At 38.2% G+C, this 18,744-nt stretch overlaps 1 protein-coding gene across 5 annotated transcripts in view; it reads left to right on the top strand.

Annotated features, from left to right (window-relative positions):
- EPS15 (epidermal growth factor receptor pathway substrate 15) overlaps positions 1-18,744 on the top strand; it is a 68,201-nt gene that overhangs the window by 26,446 nt on the left and 23,011 nt on the right. For all 5 annotated transcript variants that reach the window (XM_066325499.1, XM_066325500.1, XM_066325498.1 and 2 more), the window contains 11 exons: positions 1,370-1,411; positions 5,297-5,386; positions 5,717-5,764; positions 6,749-6,844; positions 7,248-7,313; positions 7,747-7,872; positions 8,314-8,373; positions 9,140-9,334; positions 10,807-10,952; positions 11,742-11,901; positions 15,277-15,362. In XM_066325499.1, the coding sequence (XP_066181596.1) occupies positions 1,370-1,411; positions 5,297-5,386; positions 5,717-5,764; positions 6,749-6,844; positions 7,248-7,313; positions 7,747-7,872; positions 8,314-8,373; positions 9,140-9,334; positions 10,807-10,952; positions 11,742-11,901; positions 15,277-15,362 (1,115 nt within the window). The remainder of the gene's footprint in view (positions 1-1,369; positions 1,412-5,296; positions 5,387-5,716; positions 5,765-6,748; positions 6,845-7,247; positions 7,314-7,746; positions 7,873-8,313; positions 8,374-9,139; positions 9,335-10,806; positions 10,953-11,741; positions 11,902-15,276; positions 15,363-18,744) is intronic.

The following is an 18,744-nucleotide window of genomic DNA, read 5'->3' on the forward strand; positions in this document are numbered from 1 at the left end:
GCTGAATAAGCTCTGAATGGAAGCTCTCCTGTTATTTCTAGCTGCAGTCTATAATTTGCCTTTTAGGACATTCTAGTGATGCTGCACACTTTCTGTAATTGCACAGGGTCACACTAAACTAATTCCTACCAAACATCTTCTCTTAGTGTAATTTGCTGATAATCAGCGCCTGTGGACATGGAATGCTCAGCCAAAAGAGGAGCTGTTGCTGTGGTAAAATGGATGTGGTGTTGTTATTTAAGCTGTAAACCATTTATACAATCTGTAGTAAAGGTTTTTGCAAAGATGTGATAGACAACATACTGTTGGTTTCCCATATTTCCATTCAAACATCTAAATTTTAAATCCAGAGAAGCTGCTTTTTGGGTTCTATTTGTACAAAGGTCTGCAAATCCTGGAGTTTTTCCTCTTAAGGTAGAGAACTCTGGTTTTGGTTGATACTCGAAGTGATGTGCTCTGGGCTTTTTTAGTAAGTGTTGTGTAATTAGCTTCTAGTGTGCTCAGTTGTTCCCACAGGGTTTGTGAGGGCAAGACACTGCATTCTAGGGTTGCCTTTGGTTTAGGCAACATGCACTTCATGAAAACAGGACCTGATTTTGTGCATGTTTTTACATTGGAGAAGAGGTAAGCTTAACAATTTCATTTCCTGGCAGTCTGTTGAGCAAGGGTATTTAGTGTAGGCCAAGAGACTAGGTTTTGCCATTGTTTCAGGTCTTAGATTTTTGGGGGGTTTCTGAGAATAATTTAAAAATAAAGAAAGAGCCTTTTCCAAAGAAGCTGTTTTATCCTTGTCCACTTAACTTTAGGTGAGCCCTGAATGTCTGGAATGAAGGCAGAGTTATCCCCAACAAGGGTTCAAGTTACAAAACCCAAAGTTAGAATATTATTCTATTTTAACATGGTACTGTTGCTGTGGCTTTAGTTTTGAATCCAGGGATTAATTTGAGTAACTGAAAATTTTACAGACTGGTTGCATGTGATACTAAATTCTAAAGAATGATGCTGTGGACGGTGAAATAAAATTATATTGCTTTGTACTCTAATATTAGAGAGCACTTCTTAACCTGAGTCGTTTCAGGTTTCTGCTTTTGCCCATAGGCAGTGTTGCCTAAGAGTTCCTGTTTCACACAGCCTCACCTGGTGACCTGGCTGAGGGAAATCTGATCTGGGGTGGTGTCAATGACTGCAAAACAAGAAGTCAGTCTTCTAAAAGTTACAGCACGAAGAGCTGTCCTAGTTCCTCATCACTGTACAGAATAAATGCTTCTTTGAAGACCAGTGGAGAGTGGTTTATATCTTTATTTGTCCAGGGAGAGGGAAATTGAAGTGTGGATCTCCAGGGCTAATTTTCTCTCTATCTTTTTCACAGCTATCGAGTGCAAATCCTGTGTATGAGAAATTCTATCGACAGGTATGTATATTCTGAAAGAACAGACCTCATTTGGATTTTAAAAATTGATATCCTTTTGATATGGACTCAGTCTGGCCAACAGTGTGTAAGCAATAACAGTTCAAGAAAAATTATGGTGCTTTAAAATGTATTTTTATAGTAGCTAACACTTGGGTCTGAGCTATATCAGTACAAATTTAATATTTGTTGTAAGATGGCCTTTATTTTCTAGGGAGCTGGCAGGTATGTATGACATACATCACTTGACAGTTCTAACAGACTCTGAGGTCTTGGGGTGGAGTAAATACTTTAAAAGTGCTGTATTGATATGTCTTTAGCAACTTTTTACATGTGAAGATGAGTTTCTTGCATTTGGAGCTCAGCATCATATAAGACTTGATTCTCACTCAGAATATCCCCAGAGTTAATCACAGGGTGCTGTAAGGAGTGAAATTTGGACAGGCCCCTGAATGCAGAAAGAATGCCTGTAGTTCTTAAAGCTTCACCCAACAGATGCAGATCTTCTGACTTTATGATGCAAAAATAAAAAATACATATAAATAAAATACAAGAGTATAGATTTTATTTATCCTTTCTTCTGTATTTTGGCCCAGCAATGCCAAGGTTTCTTGATTCCTATAAATACAACTTTTCTTAAAAAATAACTGTTTCACCTGTTCTATAATAACAGCATTTTCTGTCACATACATAATGTACTGTATTGTACAAATGTAATGTAAAAGCTTTCAAGGAAGTTAGAATAGTTAGTTTTATACTTGGCTGTATAAAACAATTTTAAGTAATTTTGTTTTGTAATACACCTGATAAGTAATTGATGAACCCATTTAAAAACTCACCTTATTCACAGTTTTTTTTTTTTCCTTTGTGCAACTGGTAATGTTCTTGTCTGTTTGTCCTGAGACAGGTTGTGGTGTACATGGCCTCCTTATTTAGGAGCTTCTTTTGTGTGTCAACATCAGAATGTAAACTTATGTGCTGGGGAAGGGACAAGGCCATGATTTCTATCCATGCCCTATTTTTGGATTGTGCTTGGAGGATTAGTTCCATTATCAAGTGCAAAAAACAGCAGTTCAAGTGTATCAGCCTCTGATGCCTGACGTCTGAGCTTGCCATTGTACTTCAATAAGGGATTTTCTCCTCTGCAGGAGAGCAGCAGATTTGAAATTGCTAAACAAGAAGAGAAAGTTTACCTTGATCTAAGTTCAGATGGCTCCTGGTGGCTGAAGGAGTTAGTACCACCCTCAGAAAGTTTTCCTTCAGATGGACAAATCCACTGAGTGTTCAACTCTAGATGTTGGATTAAAAACCTTAGGAGAGTCCCTTATAATAAGATAACATGATAAAGGCACAAGAAAAGGCTGGGAACTGATTGTTCTGCACATTGTGGTTCCTGGCTCAGTCCTGACTCTCACTGTCAGGTACCACCTTTGCCATGTGCCTGTCTCTTCCTCCTGACTGCAGCAAAAGCTCGGGTAAAGGAGCTGAATTAAGGCACAAATGTGACACTAAGTCAGTGTCTTCCATTTGTTGGCATACAGAGCCTAGTGAAACTGGAGCATTGTTTGTTGTCCAGTGGTTTCAGTAGTGTACAGGAACAGGAATTCCTTAAACATGATGTTACTGCTAGTGAAGTGGTGCCAGTGGATTTGTTTTCCAGAGGATTATTTTTCTGACTTGCTCAGATGAACTCTTTGCTGCAAGCATTTTTTCCTAAAGAGGAGCTTTCAGATGTGTCTAAAGACTTCCAGTTCCGCTAGGGAACTTTTCCCTTCCATTCCTCAGATAAGGAGATGTCAACTTTCAGAACAGAAACGTTAGAGAGACATTTCCCACTTTGTCTTATGGTGCTGGTGAAGTGTGCTTTCATATGAATAAATTCATCACCTGAAGCAGCTCTGATGCTGAGTACACTGCCAGTTCTGTCACAAACTTAAAGGAATTCATCTGGCAAAAGTTGTGTTGTGAAATGGGTGTAAATCGTGCCCTTTGTACTTAGAATGAGATTGGAATCTCAGCATTTTAATAGGCGCTCTTTTCTTTCATATAAATATTTTTCTGTTTGACCTTTCATAGACTGACTCAAAGCAGGGCGAGGTTAAAGGATAAATTTAAATACCTGTCATAAAGCACTAGGAAATTACTTAATCACATGATGCAGTGCAGCAGGGAAGCAGTGCTGAATTCTCGATGAATCCTGAGCTGAAACTCTTCTCAGTGTAACCTTCTGCCCTAATCACATCGGATATATGTTTATAACTTCTGGTAATTCCTGGTCCTGCAAAAGACAGGCTGTAACAAGGGAGTTGTTGGCTGATGCAGCTGTGGAAACTGCTTCTTGCACATCAGGGGAAAAGCTCTGCCAAGCTGATGTACAACTGATAAACACCAGCAATAATCCCAGTGCAATAATCAAACACAAATATCCCCACCCCAGCGTTCAAGACTCAGTAATTTGTAAAGAAATTGAAACCAACCCTTTAAAAAAATAACTACTACGGTGTCGATAATTAATTGTACAAAAAAAAAAAAAACCAACCCTAGATCAGTATTGAGTTTAGTAAGAATCCTGCTTAAATCCCTTAAAGTTGCCTTCCTCTGGCTTGGACTTGGGGAAATAAAAAAGTAAACACAGCTGATACTGTGGTGTTCTGTGACTTTCTTGAAAGAGAAGTGCTGGGCTGGAGGTTTTCTGAGTGGGTGCCAAGATTGTTGTGTTACATGCAAGGTCGACTCCACGGTTTGAAAAGGGGTTTGATGCAGTGTCTTGGCAGCTTTGTGCCTGTAGATGAACAGCTCTCCCATAACTCAATTAGCCTGGCTGCTAGACTGTAGTGTTTGCAACCTTATTGCTCTGACCAGGGCATCCTCAGTTACAGGAAAAACCCTCTCCTAATTAAAATTGTACTGGTTTTGTTAAAAACAATAGATGTTTTCACTTTCATATGAAATTACGATTTTGGGATTTCAGAGTGTTTCGTTCCCTTTCAGGAGTGTCTGCAGACAACTGCTGCAGCATTCTTTCCAAATGATAAATTCCCCAGAGTCTTGCAGGAGCCAGCTGTAATCCCATCTTGGGAAGCTGTTAGCTTTGAGTACCTCGTGTGTGCTGCACCTGTGAACGTGGGCAGTTGGTCTTGTGTTCCAAACGCAGTATTGAACATGGCCTTTGTTTAAACAAAGCTGTGGGACTGGAAATGATGCAGTTGTCATCATCACCCCACCTGTGGGATGCAGTAAGGCTCAATTGACTGAAGAGACTCTTAGTCCTATTTTCCATATTGTTGTCCTTTTAGAAAATCCTTTTTTTTAGGCTCTCAAAGACTCTCAGATTTCCCTGTATTTCCCTTGTCCTTATATCACCGTGTAGGTGATGCAAGTTTTCTTTCTTTCTTTTCCCACTTGAAAATATTTAGTTTAGCTACTATTTCCATTTAAAAACTTGAATAACTCTCTGTTTTAATGGTCTCTCTATTGATCCAGGGAGAAATGCATGCTGATTTGTATGCAGCCAATATCACCAACTTCTTCATTGTGTAAATAGGTTTCAGTTTAGGGAGTAAGTATTTCCCTCTGCTGGTGGCAAAGGTATCTTTAAAGCAGAGCTTTCTTTTTCAGACCTTAGGAGTAATGAATGCAGATCTGGACAATGGAATGTAATCAAACCCTGGAATTCTCTGTTCTTAAAAATCCCGTGTTTTGATGGCATCAAGAAGAAATGCCTGTGAGGGCTCATTAGGAGGGGCTAATTAGATAGGTTCAGAAGATTGTCCTCAAAGTGATTTTTAACTTGAGCATTCTTCTTTACTTGCTTTTTGAGAACCTGTGTAAAGAGACGGCATCAATTCAAAAGCCAGTTTGTCATGTGAGGCTTTTTTCCTCCCCCAGGTTGATTCTACTAATGCTGGAAGAGTATTAGCTTCTGATGCAGCTGTTTTCTTGAAAAAGTCTGGATTGACAGATTTAGTACTTGGAAAGGTACTTAATGGCGATTATTTAATTTATTTAATTACCCTGTCTTCTTTCTTCAGTTAGTATCCTGTTTAAATTAAAATCCTTAGTATTACTACAGGATACATGATCTTCCCTAATGTGTTTTCGGTTGTTCTATCCAATAGTTTCTATCCAGTCGTGGAAATTATTATCCAGTCATGGAAATTATTGCAATATTTAAATTTGTCATCACAATTAAGTGCTATCATGAAAGTTCAGGCATGAACTTTCCTCCAAAAGTCCATTATAAATGGAGGGAGGACTTGCCAACTTCCTCTCAGGTGCTGTGAACACTTGGTTATTTTTATGTTTCAGATTTGGGACCTAGCTGATACTGATGGCAAAGGTATCCTGAACAAACAGGTATGATTGTTTACATGGTGTATGACTCTAACCATTACCCAGCCTTGAAACAAGGTGAAAATTGAAATTTTTTGGTTCGAGAAAGCAGTTTTTCTAACAGATTTTTCTAACAGATCTTTCTAATCTTGACTGGCTGTGTAATTCCCATTTGAGTGAAAGCTACAATAAATTAAAGAACCTTCAGCTGCCTCATCAGCATTTCTCCAGGTTGTAAAATGGGCTGATGTGTAGCTGTGCAATTTACTGAGAAGTAATTTAAGGTTTAATGTACTGCATTTATGAAGAAGGTGACTTTTTCCTCATAATCTTGTAGGAAACAATGCAGAAATTAAAATTCTCATAAAATTGTCAAAATTGCTATTTCTTTAGTTTTGTTGGAGTTGACATTGGTAGATTCTGTTTGGAGTTGTCCTTCCCAAGCTGTGGCAATGAGCAGTGTGGGGACAGACTTCACACCTCAGTGGTGCTACCACAAGCTCCAATGTGTGTTGCTGTTTGATTTGAAATGTAAATAACAGTCTGTAGAGAGGGAACTGCTTCTTCCCATGGTAGAAAGAGGAGGAGGTTGTAATGTCTACCAAACAATTTCAGGGTTTTTTTGGCTTCCTTTGGTTCATCCTTGTGTTCCTCCACTTCCATTAACCATCTGTGGGATCATCTCATTTCCTCCAAGATAAACAGCTATAACTTACTTCTTCAGATTTTCACTGAAGAACTGTTACAGAAGAACTGAGGGCTGAGAACTGACTACACTGGCCGGGAAGTTACTTAATTCTTGGAAAATTAATTGCAAACTTTGTCTTACTGGAGGAATCCAGCATTTGCTGGCTGCTGCTTTCTGTCACTTTCTGACCCCCTTTGAAGCCATGTGCAACTTTTCATATATATAGCATAGATATATTTGACTATCTTTTAAAATTATCTTTTAAAATTATCATTTAAAATTATAAACCCTTCAAAATTTCTGTTCTTTTCCCCATGTAGGAATTTTTTGTGGCTTTGCGACTTGTTGCGTGTGCGCAGAACGGATTGGATGTTTCCCTGAGTAGTCTTAACTTGCCTGTTCCTCCACCAAGATTTGTAAGATTTCTTTTTTGATTGAACATATTAGTAAGAGCTGCTTTTAAGTGAAATATTAGGAAGGTTTGGTGTAAATACCAAACACTTCAGAGAGGGATGTTGTAGAGCAGTGGGGCCCTACAACAAGGAAAAAATAAAGCAACATGGAATAAGCTGCTACATATTCTAGTGGGAATTTGAATATAAAATTATGTATGATTTGAAAACATGTGGTATTTTTTCTATTAGTGTTGTCCTTAATGGAATAAACATTTTGAATTTTTCGCTCTAAATTTTGGTATGAGTGATTAAAATGCAATTCTGGCTTTGAGAAGCACCTTCTCCAATAAGGGGGTGGTTCTGCAAAGTCAGAATCACATCTGTTTTAATGTCCCTGGTGGTTTTTTGCCTTGTTTTTCCTTAGACTGATACTAGTAGTCCTTTGCTACTCAGTGGAACAGCATCAAGTGATCTACCATGGGCTGTAAAGGTAAAGTAAATATTAGCTGTTACCTACAACTGTTTCCTGGTTTGCAGGAAGATCCTTCTTTCTTAGAAAAATCTAATGCTACATTTCCAAACTATGATAGTTCCGTTCTTGTCCAATTTGTAATTGGGCTAATAGACCCAATTTAATAAGAATTGACCCTTGGGAAATCTTTTAATATTTAGAAATTTAAAATAAAGAAAAAAAAAAAAAAAGGTTGTTACATGAAGCCATAAAAATAATTGAACAAGAAGTCTCACAGGGTTTTGATGAGTCTTTTGACTTAAAAATAATACCTTTTTGATGTTTTCTTTTAAGAATCAGGAATTGCAATGCATGTTTATTAAAAAAAGTTAACACTTTTGAAAGAACTTCTGCTTCTTAGGCTATAGATGTGACTGTTTGCATAAGTAATACTTTTCTTCTGCCCCTGCAGCTGGAAGACAAGGTCAAGTATGATGCCATTTTTGACAGCCTAAATCCAGTGAATGGACTATTGTCAGGGGATAAGGTGAAACCTGTGCTCCTTAACTCAAAACTGCCAGTGGATATCTTAGGACGAGTAAGAATATCTTTCTTTTTAATTCACAATTCACAGGTAATACCTGTCCTGCACTCAGCAATACCTGCTTTTCAAATTGAAGATTTGTAGTAATGAGCCTAACTATTAAATAAGATCTTATGGGGTGCAACTGTTAAACTGAAAAATAAAATTTCTTTTGCTATTTGGATAGATCACCTTGAAGTGCAGTGTATCATTTATGTGTGCTCTTTTAACACTTGAGTCAGGGCAGAGTGCCTCTGTCTCCAGCTTAAGAATCTCTCTACTTTTGTGTGGTTTATGTGAGTTTACATTGCTCACTGGAAACTAATACTGTTAATCTTAATAGAACTTGAGATAGGGTGGAGGGAGGCTGTTCTCGTGTTAGTTTGTAATGAGGTTTTAAGTAGGAAACTGCTGCAGTTTAGGCAGAGATGCCAATATTCTGCTTTTTATTGGTAGGTGTGGGAATTGAGTGATATTGACCATGATGGAATGTTGGATCGAGATGAGTTTGCAGTTGTAAGTATCTTCTGCCTCTTGGGGTTTTGCAAGCCTTATGGCAGGGTTTAAAATAGATGGACTGTGTATTAATTTCTGACTGTGTGGGTTCATTTATTATCTTTACTCAGAGTCCTTAATCAACTTTTAGTGCTGTTTAATGTTTCTGCCAGTTTGTTGAATGTCTCTCAGTACACAGCAGTAACTTTCTTTGTGGGTTAGATGAGCCATTAAAAAGTTACACCTGAGATTTGCTGTCCCACGAGACTCTGAGTGTTTTCACTGAGTTTTACCTTAACCTTCAGTATTTATAGAACTTGAATGCCTCAAGGTATCCTTGAAAAAAGTTTGCAGTAAGTTAGAATTTTAACACCATTAATGCCAGGACTGATGAAATAATGTAAGAAGTGTTAAATTAGAGATGGCCACAACAAAAGAATTAAATGCTAAGTAGAGCAATTTCTGGTGAAATGGTGATAAATTAAAGTGTTTGAAGTCCTCTCTTAAATACAGTTCCACAAGTACTGGCACAAGCTTGGAAAATTATTTTAATGTTGTAAAAGATAATGAACTTCACTTGCTAAGGACTGATCCTCAAAAGAAAGTGGTAATGAAAAACACAATTTAGAAGGCAATGAGCTGCCTCAGTTGAGGGGCTTGTAAAGGGGAAACATAATGAAAAAATGCTACAAAGTTATTTGTTAATTAATTCCTTAGTCTCTGTATATATATTTGTATGTATATTTCTAATACATTTACATCCACACACTTTTCTTTTCTTGTTCAGGCCATGTTTTTGGTATACTGTGCTTTGGAGAAAGAACCAGTGCCAATGTCCTTGCCTGCAGCTTTGGTGCCACCATCTAAGAGAAAACCTCTCAGTGTTCCAGGAGCAATGCCATTAATACCATCTTCAACCAAAGAGTCTCACCAGTCCTTGCCACCTGTGGGCATTTTAGCTGCCAAAACACCATTAACACAGGTACAGTTCTGAAGTTTCTGGGGAATAGAAGGTTTCTGCTCTCAGTGCTGTGATTCAGATGATTCTGCCTGTATGAAGAGACTTGATACAGGTTTTTAGTTTGCTTCTTGCCCTGTTGCTTGGTTTTAGGAGGTTGATGGGAAGACCAAATGGAGAGGTGTAAAATTTACCCTGCTTTACTTTTGCCAGATGTCTTCAGATATAAACAATTGGATAAAAGAATATTGTTTAGTACAGATTCTGAAGATATTTTTAAAACAAAGTATTTCAAGCTCAAAAGAAATAGTAGTCCAGGTAGATATCTACAGAGCACAAGTTTTCTGGATGAAGACTGATTAAAATATGGACACATTCTTAAAACAGATTGTGGCAGTCATGTATATGTGTGCAGTTTGGAGAGGACATGAATTAAAATGGAATAGATAAATGCAAGTAATGGGAAAAGGAAACAAAAAGTCCAGCATATCCACCTAGACACAGGAAATTTGATTTTTGTTCTGAATGTGATTATTAGGCAACTTGATGCCTCTTACTCTCCCCAGGCATCTTATTTCCTCCTCATCATTTTACAGCCCAAAAGCTGGGAAATGTCTTTCCAAGTAGCTTATATATAATTTGTTCTGTGCAAAATAAGAAAAGAAATTGATAAGGGTATTTAAGGTAAGAATTGTGGTACTTAATGTATCAGCTTGGGCTTTCGGGTACCCTTATTTGAGTAATCAGTACGAAACTGGCATCTTAATTTTGGAGGTGCCAAGGTTTTAATCTGGACATTTCCTTGCCTGAGGGTAAGTCTTGCTGTATGTATTTCAAAGCAGTGCTATTCTGGGTGAGTTTGTATACAGGACCATTTGGGAGTCATCTGTTAATTGTCTGTGTGCACTGAAATTAATTAGCATCCATACATGCACTTGAAGCTGTTTTCACTCAAAAAAACCCCAGACATCTTTATATGAGCTGAATGTTGTGACAAATCGCTCAAGTAACAGAAGTGGCTCTAATTCCCAACTTCACCTTGTTCAGATGTAAGTTCTTCAATTTAGAATGTGCCCAGCTATTAACAACCTGGGCTTGAGCACTCTCTGGTCCCTCCAGCTGAAGCTTCCCAGCTGTGTAAAGGGGAATAAAACTGATAGAGCCAGACAGTCAGCAGGACTGTGACTGAGCACAGAGAGGAGATCCAGGCCCCAGGGAGTGCCTTTGTTGCATAGGCACAGGGGCAGAGCAGCACCAAGCAGCCTGGGTGCTTCACTGAGGGAATTGCTTCACTTCTGCTTTTCTAGCTGCCTGAGGGTCTCTGCATGTCTGTTTAGGAGGATAAAACTGGCTCATGAGCTAGGCACCTGTATCACTTTATTTTAAAATCTGTGCTGTAAGTCCTTGCATTATGTAAGTCTGAACTGGAAACAGAACTTAGCTGTATCTTAGTGTTGTGGTTTTGGTTTTTCCCTTCCATCCTCACCCCCCTTCAGTGGGTCGTGTCGCCTGCAGACAAAATAAAGTACGATGAGATCTTTGTGAAAACTGACAAGGACATGGATGGATTTGTGTCAGGTGTGGAAGCCAGAGAACTATTCCTGAAAACAGGACTGCCTTCTGCTCTCCTTGCACATATCTGGTAGGTTTTTTTTTCCTGTGACAGCTGTGTAGATGATAGCATAGTTCTCACTTCTTGCTATGCTGACATTTCTGAAAGTGACATTTCTGTATATAATAGCATGGCCTTTGTATAATCAGTGATGATTTATTTGCTTCTGCTCTGGGACAGGAGGGGGTGGAAATCAGGTTTATGCCTGAACACAGATTGTTACAATCAGCTATCCCTGTGTATTTAAGACATCAAGTCATCACAGGTATCTGATCACTGATCCTACACATATACTGGGAAAGGAAACTGTTTCTATAAAATGGTTAGCATGCAAGGTTTATGTCCCATCTCATTCTCCAACATGGCTTTCCTTTCAGTTATGCATTCCTTTAGCAGTATTCATTACAGCAATGCCTTCATTGCACTCACTGCTTTTTTAATTCTTTCCTCACTATGAGCTGTTCCAGGGCACTCTGATAGGAAAAACTTTTTTTTCCACCCCCCCCACCAAGTTATGGTTTACAGAACTGCTAATTCAAGAAAATCAAGAAAATGTAAATAAACTTGTGTTGGTTCTGAAGTGTTGCTAGTGACCTGCAGCTCTGGTTGTGCTTTTCACCAGAGCACAGCTGTGGGGCTCAACACGCAAAGTGAAAGTGGCTGTGTGTGTTTGAGTGGTGGTTCCTGTGGCTATAGCTTTGGTTTAGAAGAGGAGGTACATCCTAGCAGTTTTCCCATTTGTAAATACAGCAACTACACTTATTAGGGCTGTGCTTGGAGAAATGAGGATTTTTAAATTTCATGTGCATCTCTGTACAGGGCTCTCTGTGACACCAAGGACTGTGGGAAGCTTTCGAAGGAGCAGTTCGCTTTGGCTTTCTATTTAATTAATCAGAAGTTAACAAAGGGCATTGATCCACCTCAGGCTCTGACTCCAGAGATGATTCCACCTTCCGACAGGGGTGTCAGTTTACAGAAGGTAAGGATGGGTTTGGCCTTTTTGGTGTAAATCTCAAACAAATGTTAATTTCAAAGACTACTCAAGAAGGAACCTCAAGTGCTGGCATACCCTAAATTAATCGTAATATCAGGAAGAAAACAAATCTTAGGTGCAAGGAATTGACAAAAAAACTTCCATCCATATTTCAAAATGAAGCTGTCATTTATTACACTTGCCAACCAAGCAGAGAGATCTTATGTTGGGAAAGCATTATTCTTTTGAAAGAATAATCCTTCTGCTGCCATTTTAAAGAAATTTGAGTTTCCATGTCAAGTGACATGCACGAGTCCAGTGCTTTTCTCCTAAAGGTTCAGTTACCTTTTTTACATCAGTCTTTTTCAATAAGTTTGGAAACAATGTGAACTTAAAGTTTAGAGTTATTTAAAGTTTTGAAAGTCAATGGTCCTCCATTTGATACCTCACGGATAGTTTAGATATCTCCATAGTCTGTTGGTTGCCATCTATCTTAATCCAGCAGTAAGCTGTTCCTCAGCAGTTCAGTTTGTAGCTATCAAAATGTTAGAAGTCATTACAAATTCTTGTGTATTTTACACATCATGAAGTCTGATATGAGCTGCCTTTTCTTGGTTGTGCAATACATTGACCTAATTCCACAACTTTCTTAAACAGAATGAAAAATTAGCACCTGGAAAAATGAAACTCAAAATTTGGCACTGCTTTTTTGAGTTTCTGTAACTGGTACCTTAATTCATTTTTACATTCTGTTTTTAAAAAGTAATTGCTTTATTTGCAACTCTACTAATCTTTTTTGTATGTTTGCTTTCCTTTCTGTGTCTCTTTTCTAGTTTGGACTGTTTTTTCCATTCTGCACCACTCTGCTTTTCATCCTTATTATTCTGTCAGTTTGTTAACTCTGCTTTCTCAAGGTTAGAGAAACTTTGCTTTTCTAATATTTCCTGTCTGTTGGTTTAATAATGAACATCCTTCTAAGACTCTCACATAGTCGTGAATTAGCTCAGCACTTCTCTCAAGTGTCACCATGTGTTGTTCATCTGGAATAACCCCGAGGTTCTGCCTTGAGCCCAGACCTCTGGGGCTGTTCCTGCTGGCTGCTTGAACTGAAAAGAGAAAAAGCTGTGTCTTCCTGGTGAAACTGAAGTGGGGACAGAGTAGTAACCCAATGTGGCATTTGGCAGTTGTCATTAGGGTTAATACCCACGGATTTATTGAAGGTATCACAGAAAATGGAGTGATTAGAAAGCATTAGACGAGCTCAGTGTTGGTTACTGCTGTTCTGTAGATGTAAATTGATTTTATAAAACTCTCCAAGACATCAGTGTGGTTTTTATTTCATTACTAGCTTAAGTGATGAGTAAGAAGGTAAGTTAGCTTTCAATTGGCTCTGTAAATCCTTAACAAGAGATTTTTTTACTAAAATGGGCTGAACCTTCATCTCATTTTGAGCTTTTTCAAAAGAGGTGTTGTCTTGTTGATATGTAAGAACTTTTTTGTCCAAGATTATTGCTCGAGGTTTGAACTCAGAGGATTGAGTCAGTGAGCAGAGATAGGCTTTTTGATGGTTTTCTTGATGTGGTGTGGCTTACATAGCAAAAAAAACCCCAAAGTACCAACTTAGGCTTCTTTTTCTGAGCAGACCCATACAAAGGTGATAGAAATATCAGTAAGTAAAGTAGTATTCCATTGTGGTTTAAGACTTGTTGCTGTGTTTCTTTGCCTAGAACTGTTTGTAGTACCACTTGCATGACAAGCCATAAAACTGAAACTTTTATGTAAGGTCCTCTCAAAGAATTTTGATGGGAATTTCCTTTTACTACGACTTTGAGTTAAAAACTGGAGGTGCTGTTTTGCATGCGTGTTGCAGTGTAGTAATGGCAGCCTATGGTTCTAACTTGTGCTTGTTAACATGTATATTGAAGCTAGAAAATGTTGGCTTTTCTGTTCCTGCCCCCCACCAGTTCTCCTGAACGATTGAAAATAAGATTGAACTACATTTTCCTCAAGTTTGATGCTGGCGTTACTGTGCAGAATTTCTGTAAGTGGTGAAAGGAGGAGGTGTGGAAAAAAATTTTCCTGCAGCTATTATTTCCATGTGTTCCTTGTCCTAGGAGAAGTAAGAACTCCTATTGGAATGCTGTGATCAACTCTGCAAAACCTCTGTGTAATTGCTATAGAACAGGATTGAACATCACAGCTAGTTGGCCCATTTGAGAAGCTGTACACTAACCAGTTTAAGAATAGCTGTGTGGTTGGTTGGTTGGTTTTTTGGTTGTGTTTGGTTTTTGGAGGTTTTTTTTGGTGTTTGGGTTTTTTTGTTGTTTTTTTCCCAGTTCATACCACTCGTGATAGTAAAATATGCATGAATAGTCTGTAGCTCTGCTGAATAATACTCTCAGCTGCAGTGTGCTCACAGTTCAGGTGTTCATAGCTGTTGACTTTTTATTTTCCCAGAATATCAGTTTGAGTAAGCACATAGTTAATGGCATCTTGATTTATCTGTAGAGAAACTTCAGCATTTAAAAACTTTTGCATTATTTTGGGGGTATCACTTGCTTTTTTTAAATTACATGTACATACTTGTCCTTGGATGACTTTATCTGACTTTATTTGGATGACAAACATACTTGTTTGTCCTGGATGACTTTATTCAAGATTTGAAGGAATTGATGTTTATAGGAGGTAGCTATAATGGTTGTTGCTTTCTAAGCAGGTTCCTGTTGTGACAAGGCACAGAAGAATAATTGCAGCACTTGTAATTTGTCTTCAGCATTTGTTCTCTCTCCACTTATGTGTATATTTTTTGAAATAAATAATTTGTCTTATGAAGACATGAAGTAAATGGGAACTCATGGGTGTAAGTCACCCTGTGATTTTGTATTATCATAGTTTCATTGAGTACTCTGGAGGCTCGTGTTAAACAAGCTCAGTATCCCTTAAAGCCTTGCAAATCAGTGTCCCTACTCTGCAACATGAGGATCACCAAGGTGAAGAAATATAAAAGTAGTAAGCAAACCTCTCTCAAATATATGCTAGGAAACCACATAAATACTAGATGTCAGATATGTCTTATTTTAGAGCAGGATTCTATGGGGTTTTATATGATTAAATAGTCCTGTGCTGTTGTGGAAGGTGTCTTCAAGGGTGTGCAGGAGGCAAACTCTCTTTGAATTGAGCTGTGTCCCTGCTTTGGCTCTATTTCCCTTGTTGTGTTCTCATACAGCATCTGTACTCTTTTGGGGTTTCTGAGATTGAAATACAATGCTACCAGCAGTTGTTACAAGAGGATAGCTCACGTTGCCACAAAAAATAAACTGAATGTAGTAGTTGAACAGCATAAGCTCTAAACTAACAGTGTTTTATTTTTTTATCTTTCAGAGTACACAAGGACCGAATTCTGTAGCAGATTTTTCTGCAATTAAAGAACTTGATACACTAAACAATGAAATTGTGGACCTGCAGAGGTACGTAAGGGAGGAATAGCCAGAGTTGCCTTGGATTCAGTTGTGCTATTTACTGTTTTCTAAAAAACAATTCAGTGCACAGGAGAAAAGCAGGTGGTAATACCCTGCTGTGCTAACTAATGGGTCTCCATCGTTCATCTTTATTGGCAGATGGGAATGGAGCCAATCTTTAGGATGCTGGAACCATGTATAAAGGGTGTTAGTTGTCTTTTATTTGTAGAGGGCATTCCAAGGGACTTGTTTTTGGTGTAAGGAAGTGAGATGGAGAAGATCAGTGAGTATGCAGGATAGGGAGTGGGAAGATGACTGTGCATGGATCTCTGCTAGGGTTTTGATGGGGGTAAAGATGGGGATGCTTCTCTTGTGTAATAAAATAAACTGCTAGACTGAGAAAAATTGTTTTGATGTCTGCAGTCTTCAATTCTATTAACTATTTCTAAGGTAATTAAGATGACTTCAAGTGACTAAGAAAATCAAATTCATATATTTTCTATAGTCTTGATCATGCTCTTGAGACAGCAAGTATTTTTCTTCAGTGTTTTTCTTGTTACTATCATAAATCTACTGAAAATTCTATTAAGAACAGTAAATTCTCCTATTTTTTAAGTGCTGGTGCTTTGTCATGATGAAGTCTGCCTGTAATTCATGTCACTTGTGGGAATGATATAACTTGGCAGTGTGTCAGAGCACACTCTGTTTCCTAAATGTATAAATATTTTTTCCCTTCACTTGCTTATTCTCTCTTATTACTCCCACTGCCTCTTTGCTTCTCCCTGCTCTGCCTCCACTGTTCTTCGGGTTATATTAATTCCAATTTTGGACACTCACATTTATTTATTAACCTGAAATAGGATTTGCAACAGTGTATATTTACTGTTGGTATCTGAGAGGGAAATAAATTGTTGGCTGGCATGAATTTTTAGATTAAGTTGGTTTTCAGTAGGTGGGCTTGTAGCCTAACATACAAGCCAGGCTGTTTGACTCTGGTTTTCTTTTCTTTCTGTGAAGGAACCATGGCCTTTCAAAAGTCACTCCTTTCTTTTCATGCATTTCTTGAGGGGCAAATATACATTGACAATTATTTTAAATTGAATGATACTAGATTGTTGAAGATAAGGTGGAGGCAACTTGTAGTGTGCATTTGTTTTTAGAAAGGGGAAATTTAGTTTGATATGATTTAGAGGTTCAGAACAGAATGGGGTTAACAATGTGCTAAATGTAGGAAAACTTTTAATCTTTGGTGATTCCACATTTCTGTTATAACTGGTGAAGTACACTTTCAGACTTGATAGTTGTCATATAAAAATGTAATTTGAAGTGAAGTTATTTTTGTTCATTATGAAACAAGATAGATTATTCAGCTGTTGGACTCAATATATAAGAATTCTAGTCTCTGGTTCCACTGAGAAGTGTCCAAGAGCTGCATTTTTGAGACTGAGTAATAGAATTTGAATCTATTTTTGAAGTGTGCTTCAAAAAAAAAAAAAAAAAAAAGGCAGGAGAGGAAATGGCCAAAAGAATGACAATGCGTGGAAATCAGCTTTTGGAGAGACCGAGCAAAGAATACAGAGGTGATGTCTTTGTGGCTCAGCAGTTTGTGTGGGAAAGAGGTCTGGTGGCCAATAGCTCTGTTCATCTTGATTTGATAAATACAGTGTCAGGAAGGTGGAGGTTGAGGATCAGCTGAAGAATAAAGTGCAGAGCACTTATTAGAGAGGATAATACCCCTCTGGTGGGGGGAATTATTTGCCTTGGGACGTTGTGGAACCTGCATCATTTTGAGCCTGTTAGCACTGCTGTCTCTAAATTCTCTTCCCAGTTGCACTATATTTTTAGAAAGTTATTTGAGGCTTTTCTTGATCAGCATGGTCAGACGCTGGACCAGATGTTCTTAATATTCTTTTTTGAGCCATAAAACCTTTTTCTTCCCCAACAAACCCAGCTTTGCTTTCTTGGTTTCAAAGTTAGTGATGGCCCACAAAATCATGGAATTTCTTCAAGCTTTATTGACATTACATTCCTCTCTAAGCATGAGGAGTAATTCTCATTCTGGGATATCTCACCAGAGATGGCATCCTTCACATACGCTGGATTTAAATTGTCTTGAATTATAAATCAGGTTAAAAGGACCATAAAGCTGGTGAATTGGTCTCTCCATAGCAATGAAGGAGCAAAACATCCCCCAGAAAAACAGGACAGTCTCTCTGTGCCATACACTTGAATCAAATCTTTGTTTCAAATTTCAGAGATCTACATCACCTCAGTGAAGCAAAGAACTTTAATGTAAGATAGATCATTTCTACTCAACCTCTGCTTTGGAAGTTACTGAGCTGTTGCAGCAGAAGAGGTTGTGAGTAACAGATGTTAGAAGAAACAAGGCAAACCCTTGGCATGTTTTCTGGTATTGCCAAACTGAATACTACTGCATTAGGAATTCCCAGAACTAGAGATGTATGTGAGAATAAGGAATATTGGGCAACAATGAGTATAGATAATGCTACCCACTCTGTGAGTAGTCATCATCTTATTATGGAAAAGAGCTATGATGTTTTTGCTTTTGTATCTAAGGTGATTCAGCGTGGCCAAGGTTGAGTGTTTGGCGTGAACGCCTCTGCTGACACGGGGACTTTGCAGTTCTCAGCTATGACAGATATTTACAGTGTGCTGGCTCCCATTTATAAATAACTCCATTCACAAATTAGTATTAAATTTAGGGATTTAGTAAATCATCAAGCATCTGTATGGGAGAAACCATCTATTAGTCATTGCTCTTAGTTTATTTATGAGGTTTTCCCAACCTGACTATTATTAAAATGCGTGGGGAAATTGTATTGCTTTAAAAAATTGACTTGAATTGGTTGCAAGTGTCCTTTGCTGGCAAGAGCACAGTTCTTTTTGGGTTGCTTTTTGGAGGTAGTAAGGGACTTTATGATCCAGGAAATCTGTCATATCCAGTAAATGAATTTTGTTAAAATGAATTTTGTTACTTTTGTTTTTGGTTCTCTCGATTGCTGAGCATTCCTACAGGGGCATAGCAGATAGTTTGTAAAAGAAATGGAGGCATTCAGAAGAATTAATGAATTAAGTAGTGTATTTTCTTTGAAACAAAGAGGAATTTCTGGGGGGAGGAGGGGATGTGTTGTGTGCAGACTATATACACTCAGCTTGTTTTCCTTTGCCTGAGACTGCTGCCCAAGCTTTTCTTGTTCTGCCTGACAATACTTCTTTCACTTGATTCTTTCCAATTCATTGTTTGTGCTCTGATTTGGCTCATGGAAGTGCCAGTGGGTGGGTGTTGTATCCTGTTGCTTAGTCCAGATTGCAAGGATTTAGGTACCTGGCTTGTGCTGAAGTACAAAGGAAGAGATCTGCTTCTCTGACA

The sequence above is a fragment of the Sylvia atricapilla genome, chromosome 9, assembly GCF_009819655.1.
Source record: "Sylvia atricapilla isolate bSylAtr1 chromosome 9, bSylAtr1.pri, whole genome shotgun sequence".
NCBI classification, from domain to species: domain Eukaryota; kingdom Metazoa; phylum Chordata; class Aves; order Passeriformes; family Sylviidae; genus Sylvia; species Sylvia atricapilla.